Raw genomic sequence first — 25,902 nt, forward strand, 5'->3', positions numbered from 1 at the left:
CAAGGAGACAAGCTAAATAAGCAACATGTCATCAAGCATGATAGAACCAAAGTATCTATCTATTATTAAATTAACTAAAATGCTTTTACATTTAAAAGACAAGGAAAACCATGATGTATCTGAGAGCAAAATAACAAGGAACTACTGTATTAAAAAAAATAATAATATATCTAAAAGGGAGAAACACTGATATCAACTTTAAAGGAACAATATCATAGAAATTCTATGCTGTATACAGGTATACCTCGCCTTACGTCGGTAATTGGTTCCAGGAGAACGACTTAAGTCGAAAAACGACGTAAGTCGAATTTACTTGTCTCCGAATCTACTTGCCACTAGGCTAAACCATAAATTACCAATTCCCGTTCTGTATTTTATTTATTAATGCATTTTTAATAATATATGGTTAATAAGGATCTATTTTAAGCTTACAAACAAATAAATTTTAGTTTTTAATATAGTACAGAAAAAAGTAATTTAAATTTACGAATGCATGTACTGTACTGTAAATACAGTATATACTTGTAAATGTATATATTATAATATGATTTTATGTGCTTTAAACATTTTTCTAGTGATGTTACGACTTTAATATTTGTGGCGGACAAACGTAAAGTCGAATAAAATGACTTAAACTTGATTTTTATTTTTCCATATACTTTCTTGACAAACGACGTATAATCGGGAACGACGTAACTCGAAACGACGTAAGTCGAGGTATACCTGTAATTTAATGAAATTCATGAAAAATTATGTGCTAAAAGTTTTGTGGATCTAGTAAATTGTTGGAGCAGAACTACTAGCAACAGTTACAAAAACAATTTCCAAAGAACTGAAAACTAATGTTAGCATTACTACATTACTTAGAAAAATTCAGTCTTTTATCATGAGAATGCTAGGCTTAATGTAGAGTTGCCAAGGTTTCCTTTTAAAAAAAGTTTTTTGTCAACAAAATTAATTTCTAAAAATACAAGAAAACTTAATATATTATAAAAAAAAAGGTAAAGTTATTAGGACAGTAATGTCCTCTTCTGTAACCAAGACCAATTAAAAATTGAAATACGAAAAGGAGGAACTATTAAGAAGAAATAATAATCACAAGAATTTTTATATTTAATAATACCAATAATAGTGCACCAATGGTACATTAAACTTCTATAAAGTTCAGTATTTCTTACTATAAGGGTATGTGTCCTATGTGGCAGCATCCAGCAACCAAAAGCAGAATCTTTGTATGAGCTTCCATCTTGTGAGTGACTTCTGTCCAAAGTGAATGTGTATTGTTTACAAAATGGCGGCAAGATGACTTTGTCGAATGCTTGATATGGAAAATATGACAAGCATTATAAAACAGTAAATTTGAAAGGTAAATGTTATTACTAACTAGATATACAACAAATATAAATAATCTGCATAGAATAAATTTAAAAAATTGCATTTACTAAATCAGAAATTATTAAATTATGTAAAAATTATTAATTAAAGCATATACAACATATACACACAATATATTTGTCATTCTGTTTTCATTCATCTACAAAATCAGCCATTTTCTTCTTTGAAAGTGCAAGCAGTGGAAACATCTATCAAACTTGCTTGGTGGCTGCTTTCTGCACACACGTGTAGAAGCATTATCTGGTGGTCACTACATGCTAAATGTGGTTACTCTGGACATGCACATTTGCTTGAACCAGTCTGTCTGTTCCGCTTAGAAGTGTGTTTGCAGTTGCTGCCACGTAGGACGTACCCTAACTTATTAACAATTTCACAAGCACATGATAAACTATATTGCATCCTTCTCACACACAATCAATGGACAAATTGGAGCAAAAGAACAATAAATTTTAATAGCTTCTTCCTTCCGTCTTTTTCATGTTAGGAAATTGTTGTCACCAATAGTTTTGAATAGTTGCAGCATCACATAGTGGTTATGTTTGCCAGGGCTGTAGAGTCGGACTCAGAGTCAGGAGGAATTTCTGGCCAGAGGAGCCAGAGTCTGAAAAAGTGTGTGAACTCCAACTCCAGCATTTTAAATTTACTTTAGTTTCTTTTATTTAAATGAAAGAAAAGTTGTTATATATTTCTTAATTTTTTAAAAATCATTTTATTTTGTTATAATTCATTTATTTTAAATACAAAATGCATCAATTTTAATTTATTAAATATGTAGTGTTCTTTGTAGTATTTGTGTTTAGTAGTTAAATTATTTTGACCCAATTTGAATATTTTTGAATCATTCCTTTATTATCCCTGCTGTAAATAATAAGTACTTTATTTTTCTGAATGAACCAGATTAATTGATCAGAGTACATATTTTTCTTTTCTGAACAAGAGGCTGAAGTAGCTAGATCACACTTTTTAGTTGGACTAACTCTTCTGAAAGGGTGAGATTGAAGTGCAAATGCTGTCGAATATATGTAGATGTAGAATTTTATCACCTCCTTCCTCCTCTTATTAGATATTTGTTAAAAATTAATTTTTTATACAAATAAATATTAATTTAAGTTAAATACTAAAAATACTATAGAAGTATTTGGGTAAATGCCTGGGGCTCCTTTCAGAGTTCAGAGTAGGGTAACCCCCCTATGAGTTCTTCTGCCCCATAAAATGACTTTGTATTTAATTTTGCTGGAGTTGGAGTCTGCCTACTAAAATTATCAGGAGTCAGAGTCAAGTGTTTTTTTACCGACTCTGCAACCCTGATGTTTGCAACAAACTTTACTGGAACATTTAAAATATGATTTTTATCAAAAAAGAAAGAAAATAGAAGAAACTTATTTACAGGCAAATAAAAAATATAAACAATAAAATAAACAAATACTTAAACTTTTCTTTTTGCTTAATTGCTTTAAGTATATTTGAAGTATAGCTTATAAAGCTAAGAGAAAACTTAGGAACTGACAACACTAGCTTTATGTTGCTAAAAGTATTCAAAATTTCTTACTTGGAAATTTTATCATTTTTATCATTGTTGTGAAAATCAGAAGGAAATTTTATTATCAATGAATTTATTTATTTAGACTGCTTTATAATATTTTGAATAATAGGATGTTTGACATTGACAGCAAAATCAAAATAGCTACTGATGAATTTGTTTTTCAAAAATATGCAATATGCATTTATGTATACTTCTATTACATGAAAGTATTAATATAAAAATATTAACTATATTTCACGGATTAAAATTGTATCATTATATTTTTGACCACTTTTATTAGCCACTAGTAGGCAGAACTTGCATCAGACTGAGTGGATAAAACTTCAGAACACGAATAATTGGTCACAAGTTTGTGCCTCACCAACCAACTAGTTATGTGGAATTTTTCTGATTTTCTTCAATTCTACCACCTAAATAGGACCAGTTTGCCATAGAAAGTTCTCCTGGAAGGCACACCTCTTGTCAGATCACTCAAATGTTGCATTGCCTTATTCTATTAATTCATTCTGACTTAAGTTTTGTACTTACATTCTAAATATTTTTTCCATTTTGGAAATTGCAACTTTATATTATTCAAATTGTTCAAACATAATTATATTGTTATATAAATATATTTAAACAACATGGACTATATAGTTTTTCAAATGAAGTGAAACCAAATGTTTAAGAATGATATTATTATTAAGAAATGTATTTAAACAATTTTTTGATTTATTTTAAGATCTCAGAGTTATAGGAAATATAAGTACAGATTACTTTTATATAAAAAAAACATTGGAAGCCAAGAAGATATAAAATTTTGTCTGGCTTTTAGTGAAATATTGACATTTTGTCTGTATGCAAGTACTTACACTATTATTTTTTAATTAAAAAGAATGAAGAAATGAATTGAAAATTCTGTTCAGACAACTTGAAACATTTTAATTTTTAGAATTTTAGATTTTGAAAATTAAATGTTTCAAGACAATGCATAAATAAGGTTGTAAAAACAATGTGTTTGTTTGTTTTTGTTTGAATAAAGAAGATTAATAATGAAAATCTGAAATACAAAACATATGAGAATACATATTTAAAGTATTTTAATTGATGGAAGACTACAAAAATTAGAGAGAAAAGTTTTAATTTAACAGATTATTCTACTCCATCGTAAACAAACTGCTTTATTTGGAGAAATTTTTTACCATACACATTCAGAACCAAGCGTTTTTAGAACTGTGCTCCATATACTTAAATTTTTTGCTCTGCTTTAACAGAGCAAAAAATTTAAATGTATACATGGAAAGCCATTCAAGTACTTCTGAATCAAGCAGTTCATTCTCAGGAAGGCTTTAAAAATGAATGTCCTCATCATGAAGGGCACTCACCTCCATATTATTTTTCACAAGTTCATGTTATTTGTTATATTCCTGGAGGCAAAATCATTTGATTTCAAAGCACTTGAACAACTCTTCATGTATATATGTTTAAATTTTTAGTGCCATTAAATCTTTCTACTTTATTTCTGTATATATAGTGGAGTTTTTTTAGATTAAAAAAATAATTACTATATTTTATGTTAAATGAGTGTTTCAATCAGAGATTTTTAATTAGAAGGCAGATTGCCTTTAGCATTGAAGCACAATTTGTTCTTATTGAATTTTTTATTGGAATATATCCATGTATTCTATGTGGTCTATTGTTTGTAGCTGTCTAGAATTTTTTATACTTTCCAAGATTTTTAATCTTTTGAAAGGAGTGCTGAAACTATTTAAAAATTGATTTTTGTATTCTTATTTTTTAAATAAGTTAGTCAAAATCAAGTATAAATCTATAAATTTTAATTTATTTAGCAAGTAACATTATTAATGATCGAATAAAATAGTGCTGTTTTATTAATTGAGTAAACAGATAATTTCAGTTAACGGTAATTAACTTGGTGACATACTAAATATTTTAAAGTGTTGTTATTTCAAAAGTTTTCCAGTCTAATGTGTAATAAAAGATTTCTGTTTTATTATGTATTAGACTGAAATCTGTAATCAAGAAATTATGCATACAGTGAGTCATATTTTAAATGACATGATTAAAAGGAGTCATAACAACAACAAATTTATTATTTAAATCTATTCATAAAGCATGTTTGGTCACAAATTGCATAGAATGAAAAAATGATTATAAATTTTTTATGTTGTAATATAATTGTTTGCATTGAAAGATTGAATTATTAAACTCTTGTAATTAAATTGTACACTGTTTCCACAAAAGAGAATTATGTCAAAATTTTTCTCTTTTTTTTATACTGTACTGAACATTTAAATATTTTAGACACTTAACATTTAGCATAAAATGTGTTTACTGGGAATTAATGGAATTGGAAATTCAATATTTTCTAATAATAAACTTTCGTGTCCACGCGTTGCGTCATCGAACGAGAAACTCGTCGCCGGACATTCGTTCCAGTAGGTTTATATTTTAATATAATAATTGTAATAAAATAGTCACTTTTTTCTTCTTTTATTTTTTAATCGAAATTTGCTGTTGGAAGTTGCTATAGTTCCACAATCATACACTAGGTGGCGGAATAGACGTTGTTGATCAGCAGTAAAAGCTCAACGTTATAGCAACTTTGCCAAACACCTGTGGACTTAAAAGTTTGCAAAAATTTTAGTACACCTGTCTCAGGTGTTTCACGATGACAAACTGTAAACGATAATTGGAAAGGTGGTAAACGTCTACTTGTTACTCTTCTTAAATACATATATACATTATATATATATATAAAGATAAAGTATATATAAATATATATATATGTGAAAGCAAGTGATACCGAAGAGACTTTCCCAAAGGTACCAGGAGGAGGATTTCGAAAGTGAGAAGATAAAACGAAAANAACCTGAAAATCTCTACCTCATACTTGCATTTCCAGCATATAAATTTATTGAGAACACACACATTTTCAGCATATTTTAAAAACCTGTATCAGGTTTCACACTAGCTTCAATTTGGTAAAGTTTGAAATTGAAATTGTATTGTGTTGTTATTCCTAAGTGATGTTATTTAATTTTTAAGATACAGAACATCCTATATTTCTCTTGCATTCATAATTACAATCATAATTTAAAAAAACTATAGTATAATATATATATATTATACTATAGTTTTAATATATATATTGTGTGTGTGTGTGTGTTATGGTTGATTTGCCTATCTTGTAATGAAATGTTTTCACAGATTATCATGTAAAGATTGCCATGTGGTCAATAGAGATTCACAGTCTTTGATTTATACATTTTCTTTTTAATGTGGCCTTAAATATTTGTAATATTTCTAATGTTTGTAGTTTGTGTTCATTGCACACATGCCGTAATAATTTAACCTTGTTAAGGTTTGCAGATATCCCAGGCTATGTCACATTGTACTAAATGAGTTACTGGATTATTGGTACCAATATTATGTTTTTGCTCTGCCAGTCTGCTTGTTAAAGATCTATTGTAGAACCAATATACATTAATTGTTGGTTAAATCTTCCATCTGTGATAGGATTGGAGTATATTGATGTTCTGGTTGCCCTTTTGCTGTTTACCTATCTTTGCCATTCTTTAATAATTTGTAAAGTGTATGGTTTCTGTAATAGCATACAAAGGTACTGTACAGTGGAACCCTGGTTAATGAACGTAATCTGTTCCACGAGTCTGTTTGTTAACCGAAGCAATTTTTCCCATAGAAATTAATGCAAATACAATTAATCCATTCTAGCCATCAGTATTTTTGTAATTTTATTTGTAAAATGGGTTTTCTTTGATGAAAATATAAGAAAACGTAGTATCTATCATTACAGCAACAAATATGTAAACTTTATTTAATAAAGTAGCACTGTACATACCTTTGTTTCTACAGAGCTTAATGCTTGGAAGAGGAATCCCCCTCCATAAAAATATCGGGTATCACTGCATCAGGAGTTTCTTCGAGTTGAGGTCTCTTTTGATAAGGAACAAGAAAGTGGTCTAAAGTTGATTGTCTTACTCTCTTAATCAAAATTTTTCTAAAATGCACTAGTACAGTGTCATTCATTAAATTAACGATCCTATTAGCCACAACTTTGTTAAGACGGTGCTTCGATAAATTCCTGCACATCATTCCATTTTCAGCAAATTTCCTTCATATCAGTACTGGTGATTTCTTCCCTAGCCTCTTCCTCTGGCGAATGCTCTTCTTGTAAGACTTTCATCTGTTCTTCCTGTATGGCAACCAGCTCTTCTGTTGTTAGTTCATTTTGATGGTCTTCCAGCAACTCCTCCACATCTGCATCATCTACCTCTACTCTCAAACTCTTGCCAATGGACACAATTTCATGCACTACATCAGGAGAGCTCTCTTCTTCAAATTCCTGAAAGTTTCGCTCTGGGACACAAGTTGGCCAAAGTTTCCTCCAGGCCGATTGCAAAGTGCAGTGAGAGACCTCATTCCAGGCTTTGTCAATAAGATTGATACAATGCAGGATGTTAAAATGCTCCTTCCAAAAAGCTCTAAGAGTTAAGTCGGTATCATTGGTAACCTGAAAACACATGGTAAACAGTGCCTTGGTATACAGCTTTTTAAAATTGGAAATCACTTGCTGATCCATTGGTTGCAGTAATGGAATTGTGTTGGGTGGAAGGAATTTGACCTTGATGAAGTCATGTTTACTATGTGTCTTGCAGTCTTGTGACAGTCTAATTTATTAATTTCATTTATCAGATTAATTATCTAACACAGTAGTTCTCAACCTTTCTGAGGATGCAGAACACCATTCATATATTTTTTTTATAATGCGGAGCACTAAATTAATATACTGTATTCAAAAATCAATAAGGAACAGGTATACTATTCTCATGAAACATCAAAGCAGTGAACTAATAAACTTTGACTTGTGTAAAATAGTAAACAAGGAATTTTCTACAAATAATGTACTTTGTTGTAGTATATCGGAATAAATTTGCAATAAAAAGTTTTAAAAACATTTTTTGTGTGTGTGTGTGTGGAACACTCTGGGCATGTTTGCAGAACATAGGTTGAGAACCACTGATCTAACATTTCAACAGTAAAATTAACAAATTAGACATTCTAATTTCTCATCAAAATTTATATGCAAATGAATTAATGTTTGGATTCAAAATATGCTCTCATCTTTTTCTCATGACACACTTTAAGGATATAATTTTTCATGTTATATTCTTGCATTTTATTTAAAAATAAATTACTATTAATAGCAGTAACAATGCTTTCAGTTGTTATTGGAAACTCATTCATTCCAATCAATATTTTTAACTGTCATACTGTTAAAATGTTTTAAAATTATTTTGTTGAAATCAGTTATGATTGCTTGTAAATTATTTGTATTTTAAAAATTTCTCATGTTTTTGAATGCTTTCATACTTGGGTCAGTTATTCTGTGTGGATATGCTCAATCAGTAATGTAAATCATCCCAAAACATAGACATCAACTTATGTTGATTAAATATGTAAATTTTAGTTACAAAAAGTTTTAAATGTAAGAAATACACTAATCAGTATTAATAAAAGATGTAAACTTATACATAAGAGAGACTATTCAAAAGAATTTCATTGAGTGTGTGGGAAGGAACACATTTTAATATTTGTTTAGTGTAATAGATATGTATTTTTATTTGCAATTAAATAATATTTTAGAATTTAAATTTATCAGATCAATGGTTAATAACCTATGTTCTGCAAACTTGCCCCGAGTGTTCCACACACACACCAAAAAAGTATGAATTTAAAATCAGCTATATTTTATTTTCATTATTTGAATAATAATAAAAAGTTATCTTTTAAGATTGTTTTANCTCAGAATGGAAAATTATCAGAAAGACCCATTATAAAACCTGCCACCCCATCAGCCATACAAGAAGGTAGATCAACTCGTCACACATCAGGCAGTAGTCGTCTCCGAAGACATTCGCCGGGGGTAACTTCAAATACAAGTAAAACGTCACCTTCTACTGAGAGACGTGCCACACGCCAATCTCCTCCAGCACATACAGCTGTTAACGAGAGAAGGCCAGTTAAAAATTCGGTATCTACATCTCATTTACAGACTCAGTCAACTAAGCGTTCTTCCTCTGTGCACAGTGTTTCCCAGTCTTTACAGAATGCTTCCTCTTCATCAGAAAATACATCTTTAACAATGTTAGAAAATAGTTCTAGTGTTAAATCAAATAAACATCCATCTCAGTCTTCTCCCTCCATTAATAAAAAGCGTCCTAAACGCACAGCCACTCCAGAAACAGAAAATTCCATCCCAAGATCAAGTAAACGAATTCGACTACAATATCAACCTTTTCAGTCACCGCCACCACCCACAATTATTCCTCCCATTCTACGTCATTCTCCAAAGACTGCAGAAGATAAGATAATCGTTTTCAACAAAGGCGAATTTCTTGCCGTCAGAAATGAAAACGGTATGTAGGTTTTTGTTAATATTTATAAATTTTAAAATAATACATAAAAATTAACATTTTATTTATTATGTTTAAGCATTTTTCTTAGTGGTAGAAGAATTTGATTAAAAGTAGATCATCACTTTTAGAATTAATTTAATAATTTTTTAGATTATTTTATAATTCATTTTAATTGATTCCTAAAATTATATTTCTATTAAAATAGCTGCAGTTTATTTAAAACTATTTATAAAAAGTTTAAATCTACTTGAATCTATATTTTTAAATATTGTTTCAGTTCTTTTTATTGATCACTACATCACTTTCACTCTCTCTCCCATTTTCTACAAATAGATTTTCAATAACTTCCAGAGAAAGATTCTTTTGTCTGGCACAATCAGTTTGTCTCTATGGTAGTTAGATTTAATATTTTGTTTACTGTATATTATAACAGTCTTCTTCTCAACTTACTGGAGTGAACAAACTATCACACACAAAACCTTTTTAACCAAGGCCAAAAACATTGGAAATTACGTTAAAGTTCAGTTACTGGTTAAAAAAATTTTGTGTGTGATAGTTTGTTTACTGTATATTTTGTAAATAATGTAACTCTTTATTTAGATTTTTTCATTTTTTATATAAGCAGGTTATCATATTTTACATTATTGTTTGGTTATTGTAGACATTTGTTAATTTATTAACTTCTCTGTTTTTTTTATTTTTATTGTGAATTTACAGGGCTCCAGTCAGCCCCATCACATGTGTACAAGATGGTCATAAATATAATTTTAATAAAATGTCAGGATTTCTGACACCAGTTAGAATAATTTTAACGCACTCTAATTTATGTGTTGATCAACAAGAAGTAAAAAAGGAGGGAATGTTCATTGTTATAACACGAGTAAGACAATGGAGTTAGATCTTAAATATTTATGAAACCAGACATACTCAATATCCAAATAAAATTTCAAATTTATTAATACTGATAACAAAATATAAATTGAGATTAACAACAACAAAAATCAAGTTTTAACGTATTTAAATGGAAACTATGATTATATGGATTTTCTAAAAATTTACAGGAATTATGCTACTTTTCCCTATTTCTATCCAATGGATAGAGAGAGAGTTTACAACAAAATTATATTACCTGTAAATCTTTTTATAATTCTCTTTTTTTTTCTTCTGGAGAAAAATTCTTTTGTTTCTGCATTGACTTCAGATGGGAATTTTCAGAGGGTTGGTGAGAAACACTAGGGTGTGAAGGTCTCAACTGGGTTTCTGTGCCCTAGTCTGTCATGGTTGGTCCTATTTATTCTATTTCAATTGTCCAATCATCAGGGACAATTTGTGGGAAGAAGCAACAAGGATATTCCTTGTTGAATTAGTATCAAAGTTAACATTTCCCTCATAAATGACAGGAACTTCCCTCAAAAATGAGAGTCCTGCTATGACTCTCATTTTTGAGGGAAGTTTCTGGTCCCCTGGATCTCACATTATTCTTTATTTGTTAGCCAGAAATTACCAAAAAATAGTAGGTATAAAAAAATAAAATTATTATTATTTTTTAAAATATATACTATTATTCAGTTTTAACATAAATAATAGATCATTTATTTTTTATTTTAGTTTATGTACAAATAGGTATGTAATAATGATATTTTTAGATTCTTTTTGAATAACTTTTTTTAATTTTGTAATTTGATTTTGAATTGTTTTTTACATAATATTTAACTTATATTTCTTAATAAAAAGACTACATATTAAAGCCAAAGGATTGCCAAATTATATTGGGCTAGATTACTGGTAAGTATTAATATTTAGTAGTAATATAGCCTGATATAATTCGGCTTTAATATAAGGCTATTAGGTTTGGATGTTTATATTTGTAAAAAGACTACATCATAACTTAAAAAAAATCAGCTTTGTTAAATGTAAAGAAGTTATTCTTTTAAAATTTAGATACATTTACAGTAGAGCATCGATTTTCTGAAAGTCAATCATTCGAAAGAATTCCAGTCGGCAAATTTAAATTTTCGCCAGTGCTGTGGCGCTTCAATCTTTGGCTATGTCTTGGGCAACTCAAATATTTTATGTTTTTTATACTAAATTAACATCTGAAGTATAATTTTTTATTGTTTTTATATTTTTCAATGTATTTTTTATTTTGTACAAACAAAATAAAAAATAACGATACAATAGTCTTTGTTAGGCATAACATCAACAAAAATTCAACGCAAAGCGACATGCAACAGATAAAAATTGTAACATCGAATACGTTAAACTATTTTTTCGTACATAAATCGGTTATCCGAAATATCAGTTATATGAACAACCCCAGTCCCCAATTGATTCGGAAAATCGATGCTCTACTGTATTAGTTTTTGATTTGTATGAAAATAGAAAGATGTGTTTGGAAAATTTACGAAAAATAGTAATTTATAAGAAACCTACTTTATTGGAAGCACAACAAAAATTACACTTTTTCTAATACTACTTTCCCAGCTGTTTTGTATTTAACATGGGAAGGTATTGTAATAATGAAATTTGACCCTCCAGGTTTTTTGCAAATCTTGAAGTTTCAATTCCTCCTGAACCCAAAAAGTAAAAAAGGGGGAAGAAATTCTGCACATGTTTGTGTTGGTATCTATTTTGTTTAATATTTTAGGATGGGGTAAAAATTAAGAAACAAAATTTGACATGCTAACTTGTATTAATAAGCATTAATGCTATTAAATTTTGGAGTATGTAACTTGTGACCCTTCATGTTCTATGTTTAAATCCTTTTGTGTTGTATTTTGGCTAGGGTAAGACTTGATGATTTTGTGTTATAAAATTTTCCCGAAATAGCAGCCTACATTTAAAAATTCAGCAATGAGTTGCATAACTTTCATGACAAATCTGGGAAAGTTTTGCAATTCATTTCTGGATTTTTACTTTTAGAATGATAAAACTCATCTGTGTAGAAAAATTGAGAAAATGAAATAAATCTATTATAATACAATTGGTTTTCTGTAAACTTTACTAATTATATGAAAAATCAAATATTTATTTTATTTCATAAGACTATTTCTATAAAGTAAAATGAACAGTTTTCAAAGATTATGTAGTTGCAGAATTCATTGTGAATAAACTTAATCAGAAGATAAATAATGTAAATTAAAATTTGATACAAAGGAAACTAACAGTCTTTGAGTTAATTAAAATAATAAATAATGTATTCCAAAAATACATAAATCAAGAGAGTATTAACAAATGTAGAAAACAATCCAATAATGAACAGTATAATACTAAGCATTTATTTTAAAGAATGAATGGGTGTAAACAATTTCTTGAAAAGAACAAGTATATAGTACTATGTTATGTATAAAATATGCATTAAACAAAGATTTTAAAATTGAAAAACAGCTAATGTATGTACAAATTTTTCTTTCAAAGTAATTGAATATTTGCTTGTAGAAATTGAAGGAAAAAGTAGTTTTAATTTATCTAGTTTATGTTAAATAAACTAGAAATCAAGCCACTGCTTAGTTCAGTCAATCAATACTTTTAAAAAAGGAATAAATGAGTGACAACAAACTGACCTTTTGTACTTTTCCTTTTTAAGAAAGATCAGTTTGTCTTCAATTATTTAGTAGTTCTAGCTTTAAGAATAATTTTCTGCTAAAATTTTAGGAAATAAATGTTTTTAGTCAGATATGATCTTGATCTTTGATCTTGTTTCTGGATGTAGAAACAAAATTTTATAAAATAAATAAATAGGATAAAACCTTAAAGAAATATTAAAATGTTAAGAAAATTTAAAAACAAATCCAAATAAATTTTAATAGAGTTCAACAAATCCAGCAGGCTGTTTGGCATTAAATTAAAAAAAAAAAAAACTAAGAAAATTGTTAAATTGCTTTTGAAAATTTATTAAAAATAATAATACATTTTATTGTAGTATTTTATTAACACATAAGTTGATCATAACTAGAGTAGATAGGCTGTCTGTAGAAGAAACTATTCAGTAAATCTCATCCTTACTTGGTTTGTTTGCTGTTCTCATTAAGCAGTTTTAATTTTCAGGAAAAAAAATTTTATTCCAAAATTTTGCCTATAAGGCAAAATTTGGTGCTCCTATATACTTATTGTGCAGATATATGTTTTATAATAAATTTCAAGTATAAAAGGAGTTACAAAACATTCTTCACAATTCTTTGACAGGTAAACACTCAATGGTGCTCACTTTGCTTAATCCTATGTCAATTCCACATTCATATCTGTAATCATATTTATAACTGAAATAAAATTATTACACTTTGTTCCTTAACTTCCAAAATTCATTAAAAAAAACATAAATAATATGCATATTAAGGGGATTTAATATTATAATATTAAATTTCCTTAATGTCCTGTCCAAAATTAACATAATGTAATTACAGTGGAACCTTGCTTAACGAACATAATTTATTCCAGAATCTTGCTCGTAATGTGAAACAATTTTTCCCATAGAAATTAACGTAAAATACAATAATGTGTTCCACACTGAAAAAATACTCAAATATTTTATGTATAATGTTTATTCGAAGAAAATTATACAATATACACTGTTAAGAAGCGTGAATCATTCTCATCTTTTCTTCTAGCACGGAATGAATCAACCTGTAATACAAATTCGATTTGCAGAAAAGAAAAAAATCGAAAAAATATGTCTCAAACAACCAAACCAAATTAAATTTAATAATTATAAATAATTGATTTTTAATTTAGACATTTCTAAAATTTAATTTGGAATTGGTCATTAAATTTAATAAGATGGTAGCATAACTGCCTACCTCTAGTAAAATTAATTAATTTCTAATAATAATAATTATCATCTGCACATCGGATTTAACAAAATATCACATACCTTAGAACCTTTAACCGATGCGAAATAAAAAATTTAATAGTACAAACGTTTTCAGACCCCTCCTGGGTCCATCTTCAGGCAAAAATCGTTTGAAGATTAACGAAGTACGAAAAATATTCGTTTAGAACGATTTTTTAAAATCGAAAAGATAGAACGGAATCACGTGATCTATATCTGTGAACGTCATATCTTCTACGTCATATTCACAGATATTTAAATATTTTCCCTCGTTTTTAAGATTTTATGAATAACTTTGTTGTTAAGCCCATAAAATATATCACATAATTTTAGATAACCCATTTACTTCCTTTCTTTTAGGATTATGACATACTTAAACCTCCTGTTGTAATAGGGCCTGCCATGCCAAAGAAAGAGAGATCTCATCTCTGGAATTGATCGGTGATGTAGTGTTGTATGCCTTGCATAATTCTATCTGCTCCAGCCATTTGAGATGGTCTAAATATGAGGTGGTGGTGATTAATTTAGCATTTGAAAAGTCCGCAGTTATTTCTGGATCAGACGCGTAAGTTGATAAGGAAGTGGTACATTTATTTTGCTGGATGTCACGCATATGTTCTTTCAATCTGATCCCAACAGCTCGTTTTGTTGAGCCTATGTAAATTAAATCCTTTCCAAAACGATGATCCCTGAGTGGCACTTTGTATACCCCCGGCATTCTTTCTTCCTTAGATTTGTCTTTTCCATTACGTAGAATACCAAATATGGTTGGGCATCTTCTGAAGGTTAGGGAAATACCTTTCTGCCGTGCGATTCTATTATGTATTGATTTCAACAGTGGGTTGTAAGTAACTGACATCCTCGGTTTATCCTCCTTTTGGTTAGCACCTATTGAATTAATTCTTTTAGAAGGAGACATCGTTTCTCCGAACCGTTGCGACATTTTTTGTATGATGTTATGGTATCCGTGTTGTTTGGCCACTTCGTATAGGTATTGTATTTCCTGTTCTAAGGCCTCTTGAGTGGAAGAGTGTGTGTGAGCCCTTTTAACTAGAGCCCTGAATGCCGCCATCTTGTATTGCACAGGGTCACATGAGTCTGCCGGGATATAAGTTGGAATGTCTGATGGTTTGCGGTACACGGAGGTGTGTATGATCGGTCCTCCAAAGTCAATATTCAAATCCAGAAAATGCACCGATGAGTCGCTGTGTTGTTCGACCTCCAGGGTAAGACCATATGGATTGTTATTCATTTGATCCACGAATTGGGTGATGTTCGGAGAGTCTCTCCAGAGAACAATGATGTCGTCAACGTAACGTTTATAAATTATGATGTTTTGGAGGAAGTTCGGAAGTATTTTTCTCTCTAATTCTCTGATTACTAGCTCACATAGATCCCCGGAGACAGTACTGCCCATGGGGACCCCTTTACCTTGCGTGTACGTAAGACCTCCGAACTGAAAGATCGAGCTATAACAAACCAAGTGGGACAACTCTAACACTTGTTGGTGGAATTCTTCATTGCCTACTATTGTAAACAGTAAGTCCCTGATGCTGCAAAAACATGGAGGAATCTCGATCGAAGGATATAGTGATCGGAAATCCAGGATCGTAATAAAGCTGGGATGTTCAGTGTTCTTGAGGAGCTTTGCTAATTCAACCGCGTTAGATATCGTGTATCTGTATCCTTCTAAATGTGGTGCAATCATTTTGTGTAAAGAGACTTCTAACATGCGTGTAGGGGACTTGGCCTTGTCTACAATCGGTCTCAATTTCTGGTCTTGTTTGTGAATTTTTGCATATGCAAATAACTTGGGGGTGTCAGGTGCATCCATGACTATATTCCGCATACCTAATCTTGATGCTAATTTTGTGTTGGAGAATCGTTTCACCCTAGAATGCAATTTGTCTATGGCGTTGTTCTCCGCTTCCACGCATTCTGTATCATCAATATAGTCTCTAAGGCCCTTTTCATAAGTTTCCCTCCTCATGATCACTAAAGTCTTGGATTTATCCGCCCTGATTAAAGTAAGGTTATTACTGCGGATCCATTTAGCTGTGCGTGTAAGGTCTTCTCTGAAACCGATCATCTGTACTGAATCTTTTCCGTTCTTTAGCTTGCATGTAGCTAACCATCTATAGTATTCCTTTTGAATATCCGACATGCCTAGCACCAATCTTTCCAGGTCAGGTATGCATGTTCGTAGAGTACCCTTATATGCTAAATTTTCAAACCTTTTCAAATACTAAATTAATCACCACCACCTCATATTTAGACCATCTCAAATGGCTGGAGCAGATAGAATTATGCAAGGCATACAACACTACATCACCGATCGATTCTAGAGATGAGATCTCTCTTTCTTTGGCATGGCAGGCCCTATTACAACAGGAGGTTTAAGTACGTCATAATCCTAAAAGAAAGGAAGTAAATGGGTTATCTAAAATTATGTGATATATTTTATGGGCTTAACAACAAAGTTATTCATAAAATCTTAAAAACGAGGGAAAATATTTAAATATCTGTGAATATGACGTAGAAGATATGACGTTCACAGATATAGATCACGTGATTCCGTTCTATCTTTTCGATTTTAAAAAATCGTTCTAAACGAATATTTTTCGTACTTCGTTAATCTTCAAACGATTTTTGCCTGAAGATGGACCCAGGAGGGGTCTGAAAACGTTTGTACTATTAAATTTTTATTTCGCATCAGTTAAAGGTTCTAAGGTACGTGATATTTTAATTTCTAATATTTAATTGTAGCCTTTATATAACCCAAGAATTTGGAATATTGTTTGGTGTGTTTATAATATAACAGGCTATGGTTATTGATGTTTATACTTAATATGTGTGAACACAAGTTTGGAAAAATATCTGATCACAAGCAAAGTAAGATGCTAGCGGAACGAGTGCTAAACATAGACTGATGGAGCATGAGCACAATCGGGACTTTCTCTCTTTTTGTCACTTATGCGAAATACTCGTTATGTGAAGTGCTCATTAAGCGAGTTTTTACTGTATATTAATTTTGAACTGAAATTTTTCTCCAAAAATTGAAATTGTATACTTGACAAAATATTTATATCAAATATGGTTGAGATTTGCCTAATAATTTTATTCCACAGAGAGCTCTAAACAATTACTTTTTAAATTTATTATCACCCTATATATTAGTTGCCACTGTTTTTCTTACACTGATAAATTTAAGGTAAAAATACAATGCATGAAATTAGATTTTTACAGTAATTAGAAGTTATAATGACTACTGTTAACTAAGATTTATAAGTAGAATCAGTTATAATTTGTATCAATTACATATTATTGTGCCAACATTTTTGTTTTGCCTAAATGAATTGTCATGCTAATAAAAATATTTTGTAATATAAGATGTTTCTTATTTTTACAGTATCATTTTTCTCCATGAATCACACAAAGATGAACTTTTCAAGGTTATTTTAGATGAGTGATTAGTCAGTCTCAATGATGATTTAGACATTTGATAAAATAATTGTCATGTAATATAGTTGCTAAAAGACAGATTCTGACAACTAAGATATATTATTTATTTATAAGGTTATCATTTTATTTATTTTTATATTAAATAAAATGATAGCAATATCTTGAATGTTTTGCTTTATTTTCATGCAGATGCAATGTACTCATACTTTATACAATAACTGAAACTGTAGTTTAGGTTTAATGAAATGCCTTTTTTTATTCAACAATTTACAAATACATTCAAATGCCAGTGTAATAGATGCCAATGAACTGAAAAAATATTTTGAATCTCTCCCAGTATATAGCAGAAATACAGTAAATGATAAGCAGGCAATTTTACACTTTTGGATAAGCACACTATGCGTTGGTGTATTTACTGGTTTGATTTGGGAAACCTTATACAGTATTACTGTGAAATTTTCACAGCCAAGATGTCTTTCAAGCTCTGGTTGTTTTTGTTCAAATTTTATACTGGATATTCTAATATTGTTGTTGAGGCAGTTTTTGAATTGGGAAGAGAGTAAGTATTCCAATATTTTGTAAAATTATCATTAAAAAATTTGAGATAGGTACATTGTTTTTTCCTCAAAAATAAGCAAAATTTCTATACAGATAACTTTTTAACTATAATAGCTACAAAGAAATTCTACAATAATAATTAATGCAATTTGGCAGCAAAATATAATTTTGATTATTAAAAATCTGGTTTTACTTTTTTTTAACAAATGTCCACCTCTAAAAATCTCACAAAAATGTTTTTTGCTTCTTGGAAACACCTTTACAGGAATAAAGGAGTATTGCATGTTTTCAATAAGAAAAAATGTATTTGAAATTTTTTTTTCAAATTAAGAATTTGTCAAAAAATCTAAAATAAATTTTTTTACATGTAAAATGATGAAAATGGCACATATTTTTAAAATTCTTTGTAAAATGTTCATAGTGAAGAAAAATTAGATTGAAAATCATATTTTCCTTAGTTTTTATGGATTGAAAAGAATCAAGGACTTGAAAAATTGCTACATTATGATTTAATGTTGAGGAATTACAAGCTCATCACCATTAAAAAAATTCAGTTTGGTTCAGTTATTTTTGGGACTTTTCACATGCTTACTTGTCTAGGCACTTTTCACTATATTTTGTGATTATCCTGCAACAAATTTTTTCTTTTGAATGTAGTTGTTTTCTTGAATCTTTGGAATACTTTATTATATAAATTGTCTGTTTAATTCTTAATTAAATGATTGTTATTTACTTTTGAATAACGATTTAGAGATACTTTAGATCCCATCTCTGTGTCAACCATTTTTTAATGAGAATTTTATTCAAAAAAGAAATGATTTGAAAAAATGATGATAATGTGGAATCTGAGGGATCTTGCAAAAATATTGCAAAATCCATCAGATAATAAATTACAATAATTTTGTGATTAATTTCTTAAATTGCAAAATTAAATTGTATTGTAAATGGCAAATTATAAATTCTGATTATATAAATTTATAAATACAGTAGAGCATCAATTTATCTGAAACAATTTGGGACTGGGGTTGTTCGGATAACCAATTATGTACGAAAAAATATATTAACCTATCCCATGTTGAAATTCGTTCAAATCCTGTTGTGTCCTTAAATGCCCTCTCATGGTTGCGACACCAACAAAAATAATATTGGAATAGCCAAGATATAGCCAAATATTGCAATGCCACAGCACTAGCGGAAATTTAAATTTACTGACTTGGAACACTTTTGGTTAACCAATGTTTCAGTTGATCGATATTCAGATAATCGATGCCCTGCTGTATATAGAATAATTAATTGTTAATGTTCCTGCTGTAACTGTGTAAAAAAAAAAAAAAAACTCATGTTTTGACAGTATCATTCTGTTTCCAGTTTTTCAGAATTTATCTCCTTGTCATCAGAAGCTGCTAATCTTTTTGTGTGCTATAATTAATAATTATACTGACTGTAATGTTTGTACAGTAGAGCCTCGAAAACTCGGCACTCGATAACCCGGCACTCTGGATAACTCAGCCACACCCTGGCAGGGCAAAAATATCCTTAGTTAATTAATTTTCATGATAAAGACAGCTCTATGCCTCATAAAGTATTTTTTCTGAGGTCTGTCTTATCAGGTAAATTACTGTACATAGTGTATTCATTAATTTTCATTTTCATGTAGTAAAGGCACGCTATGCCTTCATAAAGGATGCACTTTTCCTTTGTTTAAGGGTATTTGGGCAGTTTATTCTCTGTTGTATTCTCAAGTAAACAATACATACAAGTACAGTACAGTATTTTCTGAGGAAACACTCGTACTTATTTTTTTTTAACCCCATTCCCGATAACCCGGCATTTTCACAAACTCTGCCACCCTTCGGTCCACATTAGGCCGAGTTTTCGAGGCTCTACTGTATTAATAAAATGCCATCTTATCTATCTGATTTTGCAGTTGTAAATCAAAAGACAAAAAGGAACAGAGTTATCATAGCATAGGCCTGAAAACAATAATTAATTTTTATTCTGGAGACCAAGAAAATTATGGATAGGAATAGGCATTCTCATTTTCTTTTGATAGTCTTCTCTCATATTGATGCATTTGTCATATTGTTTCACTTGGTTAAAAATCCCTATGCCCTGCACACAAATGAAGTTTCAAACAACTTTTTTCCCCTTATTGCTGGTAAAATGCTGTCCTCCTAGTGTAAAATCCAGATTAAATAAAGTCCTGTTGAAATATTCCCCCCTTTTCCCCATACTTCCTTTTCTTTGTATATTAAATAAAATTTATTTAGTAGTAGAGCGTTGATTATCTGAGTCAATTGGGGACTGGGGTTGTTCGGAAAATTGATTTTTCGGATAACTGATTATGTACGAAAAAATACATATTAATACAGTATCGTATATTAGTATTTCCCAATAATAGTATATTAATATATCCTATGTTTAAATTTTTTTCCGCTGCATGTCACTTTGCATTTAATTTTCATCGATATTAAGCCTAACAAAAATTTTTATAATAATAATCGTGGGTATTGTACTGTTAAAAATTATTTGTTTATTTTGTACAAACAAAATAAATATATTGAAATATATAAAAACAAAAAAAATTATACTTTAGAAGTTAATCTAGTTTAAAAAACGTTCGATTCAGCACTACACAGTCTGACTGGAACGCTTTCAGTTGATTGGCATTCGGATAATTGATGCTCTACTGTCGTTTTATTGAATATATATAAATATTTCCAACTAAATTTGGTGACTTGGGGATACTGTTACTGCTGCCATGTGGAGCCTTGCATTGTCATTAAGGAGGATGATGCCTGAACAGAGACGGCCTGGCCTCTTTGTTGAATGGCAGCTTTCAGAATATAAAATTGAATAAAAATTCAGAACAGATAATTAGATCAATAATGATTTGCCCTTGCTGGTAATACAAATGTACTTGGCAGAGTGATTGGATTGTACAGTATATATCCATTTAATAAAAAAAGCTGGAAATCTTGTACTTGTTAATTAAATTAACTACGAATAAAACACACCTTTAATAATCCAGCAAATAAAAATTAATAAAGTAAAAACGTTTTTGATCATTTTTATTTGCTGGATTATTAATTAAATTAAAGGTGTGTTTTATTTGTAGTATAGTTATCCAGTTAGTTTGTTATATAAATTAAATTAAAACCTAATTTGTTACAATTTATTATCTTTAGAATAACAATGGTTTAGGAGTAACTAATTTAACTTTTTGCTTTTATTCCATTTTTCAAATATCAATATGTAACTGGTTGAAACATCATTATTCACTAGGAATTATCACATCCACTGATTCCAAAAATACTAGCCTTCAACAACTTTATTTTACTCCGATGCATTTCAAAAATTACAATATTTCATTCAAACAAGACAAACAACATGCACAAATATTTTTTCAATCAAAAAATGTTTGTGCCACTGAGAGTGGAAATAGAGAGGTTGTGGCTGACGTTTTCATCACGAAAATGTGAACATCAGATATTGAGCGCCACAATCTGGTAAGTCTAGAAGGTTGATAATGGTGTTTGCTATGTCTAGCATGGTGAGTAGAAGTTCAGCTTAAACTTCTTCATTTTTTCATGTTTTGGGTTAAAATTATGATGTATTTTATTAAAATAATGATTATTTGAGAATTTATTAATAATATTGTAAAGAAACAGACAATTCTAATTCAAAAATTTAATTATTCAATTTTTTTGCAAGTGATGTGAAGTGCCTGTAGAATTTACATATATTTGTGTTCATAATAGCTTATCATAATTCTGTAGGAGTAGTTTGTTCTTTCACAGCATCTTCTGCCATCAACAGCTTAATATGTTTGTAAATTTTCTAAAAATAATTTCCCGAGCTGCTTTCAGATTTATATAAGCCACTACTTCCCTCAACAAAAGTATGTGGTAAGAACAGGTAAAACGCATTAGAATTGTGCTACTATTATATCGTATGGTAGAGGCACAATGCTAAAGTTAAAAATAATTATTTAGTGTTATTAAATGTCCTATAAATATTTTAAAATAGTTTAATTTGTTTATTTGCCTTCGCTGGTAACATTCATTGTTGTTAAATGTTTTCGCCATTTTTCAACAGTATCCGATGAGTCAGTGCGTGACATAAACATGTGGCGCAACATGTTTACTTGAGTTCAAATGTCAAATGTTTACTTCTGCTTGCCGTATAAGTTTAATGTTTGAACTTCGGCCGCAAACGCTCTAATATTGTAATTTCTGAAATACATCTGGGTAAAATAAAGTTGTTGATTGGCTAGTATTTTTGGTATATGTGGATTTGATAATTCCTAGAGAATAAGTGTTTGAACTGGTTACATATTGATAGAAGTAACTAATTTAGACCATAGTACCAACTGTTCTTCTTTTGAGCTAATCGAAAGTGAAATATTTTTGTCCAAAGATGTGTAATGCACTGGTAAAAATGTTCATGCAAATAAAAAAAAAATACATTGCTGGAGTTGTAAAGATTGAGTTTTTTTTTATTTGCATAAATATTTTGAATAAAATTTCTGTGTAGCAGAACACAATAGTACTTGCAACATTGATACTTTGCCCTTTTCACAATGACAGTTCCAATTGAAAACTTTAAAAATGATAAATTAGCTACCTTATTGATCATATTATGCCCTTGTATGTTTGAGCTAATGACATTGAGAGATTGCATATTGACAATTTGATTGGTTAAATGTGATGAAAAGCCTGGAGTTTTCTCTAAAAAAATCATTAGTATAAAAAATCCTTTGTAAATCTGTAGGTCAATTTCATATTATTATTATATAGTATAAACTTTACTCCAGTACCTACAATCTCCATATTGGCAAATTAATTACTGCCATGTAATCTAAATACTATCCATTCTGCAGTATACTCTTAATTAGCTTACCCTGATGCTTTTATCAAGAAATACTTTCCAGGCTGCTGAAATGTATATTCCTAAGACTAAAGAGAAGGGACAGGCAGTAAATTATTATATAGTTTGTAATTGTTTCTATGTACTATTTTATAGCCTTTCTTTTTGTCATATCTAAGAAAGTTTCCAGGAGGTTTTTTCTTTTGCAGATTGTTAGATCAGATGTTACACTAGTTTTATTCATTCATGTTGGTTGAAGTTTTTTTACAGTAAGTAGAGGCAGCTCAGAATTTTGATTTTTGTATGCAATTTTTAAGTACATGTTTTAAAAGGCTTTTCACTGTCTCAGATACTTTGCTGGAGATTTGTTTTAATGAATGCACTGATGTCCTATTTTAAACTCTCCTTATTGGTTATGGGAATGTTTAAATATAATAATGTTTTGATTATTCGTGTTTATTTGGTCATTGAGCATATACACATATTATTTGAGATGTTAATTTTTAATTTGTAATTCTTGGAATTTAGATTCAATTTACATTAACATTTTTCTCTGTCTATGGTATATGTTCAGACAGGACTGATACATTATTATTAATTATGGATAGTTCTGTCCCAATTTTCTCCATACGTTTATCATGGGTTTCATAACAGTTCAGTTAAATTAGCGATGTTAAGATTAGCTCATCTAAATTGGATTTCCATGGTTATTTTCAGCTTGCTTGTTAGATTTTGGATTATGTAATGGTTCAGATCTATTTGTTGTAGTTCTGTTCTCTGTTAGATGTTGAAGGTCTGTATTTGATATCTCATTAATATATTGAAGGATTCAGTTTGACTTACCTGACTCTTCTATGGTTTATTTGTGTCTGCCACATGGTCTCCTTTATTTGAGCTGGGTCCAGGGTCAGGTTTAATTTCGGTTCTTATTATTAGGATTTTCTGTCTGCCATTGTAGGAATTTGTGGTTCTTGGATTACTTGTAATAATATAATTTGTTGGACTCGGATGCTTTAAAAATTGGAATTAAACTTGCAAAAAGTTTCCAAGTGAGAAGAATATGTCCTTGCTGTATCAGTGCTAGCACTCCCATTCCACACTTCGAATAATATAACATGTTGCAGGTTGTAGTGTATTCAGGTACAGCCAACATTCAATTTTATGTTGATGGATCTTGGAAGACACCTGTTGGCACAAATTATGGTCTGCGCTCTTGTGATGTTATCTGTTCCAGTGGATGCTGATAGCTGTTCAGGTTGCTGAATGTCTATGACACACTTACAGCCATGACAGAATTGCCTGCTCCATCACTACACCACTGTTTTTGACATTGTGTCATGTTTATAATCTTTACCAGCCATTTCTGGCTCTTGGTGCCAGATGTGTCACATATCTATTTATACCAGACAGTTGTCCACGCTTCATCCTTTGTCTACATCTACAACTCTCATTTGCTTACCATCTTGTTTTCATCATAATGGGTGAACATGTTGTGTGTATTTGTGATAACTTTTGGCTATTGCTGCTCATGTGCAACATGCACTTTTACTGAAAAACACAACACATCTCAAAGATGAAGAGGTCTTTATCAGTTCATTGACTTCTACAGTTCATCAACTGTAAAAATACATATATGAGAGAATTTATTTTTTGGTTGCCCCATATATTATTAGACTTCTATTATCAAATATACATTTAATGTCAACTTATTTGTAAAATTGCAATTCTCAGATATAATAGGCTTATTATTATTAAGAAAATTGTATGTGTGTGTGTGTAATACAAGTATGGACCATTGATTTAGTTATCTTAAATTCATAATTCATGAATCACATAGAAAAATGAGAAATCAATAAAATGTAATAGAGATAAGAAAGAGAATTGTTAATTATTTATTTATTTATACACACACACACACACACACACACATATATATATATACAGGGGTGCACAACCTGCAGCCCGCGGGCCACATACGGCCCCCTATCAATGTTTATGCGGCCCGCGGACGGTACAGGCCAAATCCCTTCTTTCGAAGTTTCTAAGTGTAGAACTTTTTCCCTTCCACAAAGTCATTAGCACCCAACTGTTTTATGACTTTCCCTGAGGTGAGAAATGGGGGATTGTTCTATAANCATAAAACCAAAACAACGAGTTAAAATTAACTTAAAACTGCATAAAAAAAGTTTGCAGAAATTAAAAGAAATAGGCTGCTTAATACTGCAACTTGAAATCTGCAAAATTTAAACTCACTACTTATTATAAAAATGAACAAACACTGCTAAAATAAAATTTAATTTCAAAACAATTACAGTTTATACCTTTCAATGCAAAACTCAGAATGATGTAATAGCGACTCGTCGATGGTATCATGTACAAGGGGAATCCCCGAATTGCAAAAGCTCACTCTAAAAACAAATCACTGACATCTGGATGTGAAGAGTTAATTAAAACCCTTTTAGTTCCTTGTCGAGTTAACTCGGGCAGGTTACATAACGTTACATAAAACACGGTCCTTAAGGCCATTTTTGAAATTTTTTTTTTTGATTTTTGGAATGTTTTTTAAGTCTCCAAATTTTTTAAAAATATTTAAAAATATACGGCCAGCTAGTGTTCACCCTACTTTAAACCCTTGTCCTCCCACGACGTCTATGAGAATGCCCCGGGAAATCCAACTCCAGCTGTGTTCAAGGTCAGATGTGTAAACAATGACTCATTGGTGTTAAATTTTACAGAAGGGCGAGACAAAGGAAGTTAAACTTTGAAGCTTTTTCTTCAAAATTAACGCATTTCTTTTGTTTTTTCAG

The 25,902-nt window shown here is 30.1% G+C and overlaps 1 protein-coding gene across 3 annotated transcripts in view; it reads left to right on the top strand.

Moving 5' to 3' along the window:
* The window catches only part of LOC111623971 (kinesin-related protein 9-like), a 100,848-nt gene that overhangs the window by 66,116 nt on the left and 8,830 nt on the right, over positions 1 to 25,902 (top strand). For all 3 annotated transcript variants that reach the window (XM_023366713.1, XM_023366714.1, XM_023366712.1), the window contains exon 3: positions 8,769 to 9,378. In XM_023366713.1, the coding sequence (XP_023222481.1) occupies positions 8,769 to 9,378 (610 nt within the window). The remainder of the gene's footprint in view (positions 1 to 8,768; positions 9,379 to 25,902) is intronic.

The sequence above is a fragment of the Centruroides sculpturatus genome, unplaced genomic scaffold (genome assembly GCF_000671375.1).
Source record: "Centruroides sculpturatus isolate CEXI.00-Female unplaced genomic scaffold, Cexi_2.0 scaffold382, whole genome shotgun sequence".
Taxonomy (NCBI): Eukaryota; Metazoa; Arthropoda; class Arachnida; order Scorpiones; family Buthidae; genus Centruroides; species Centruroides sculpturatus.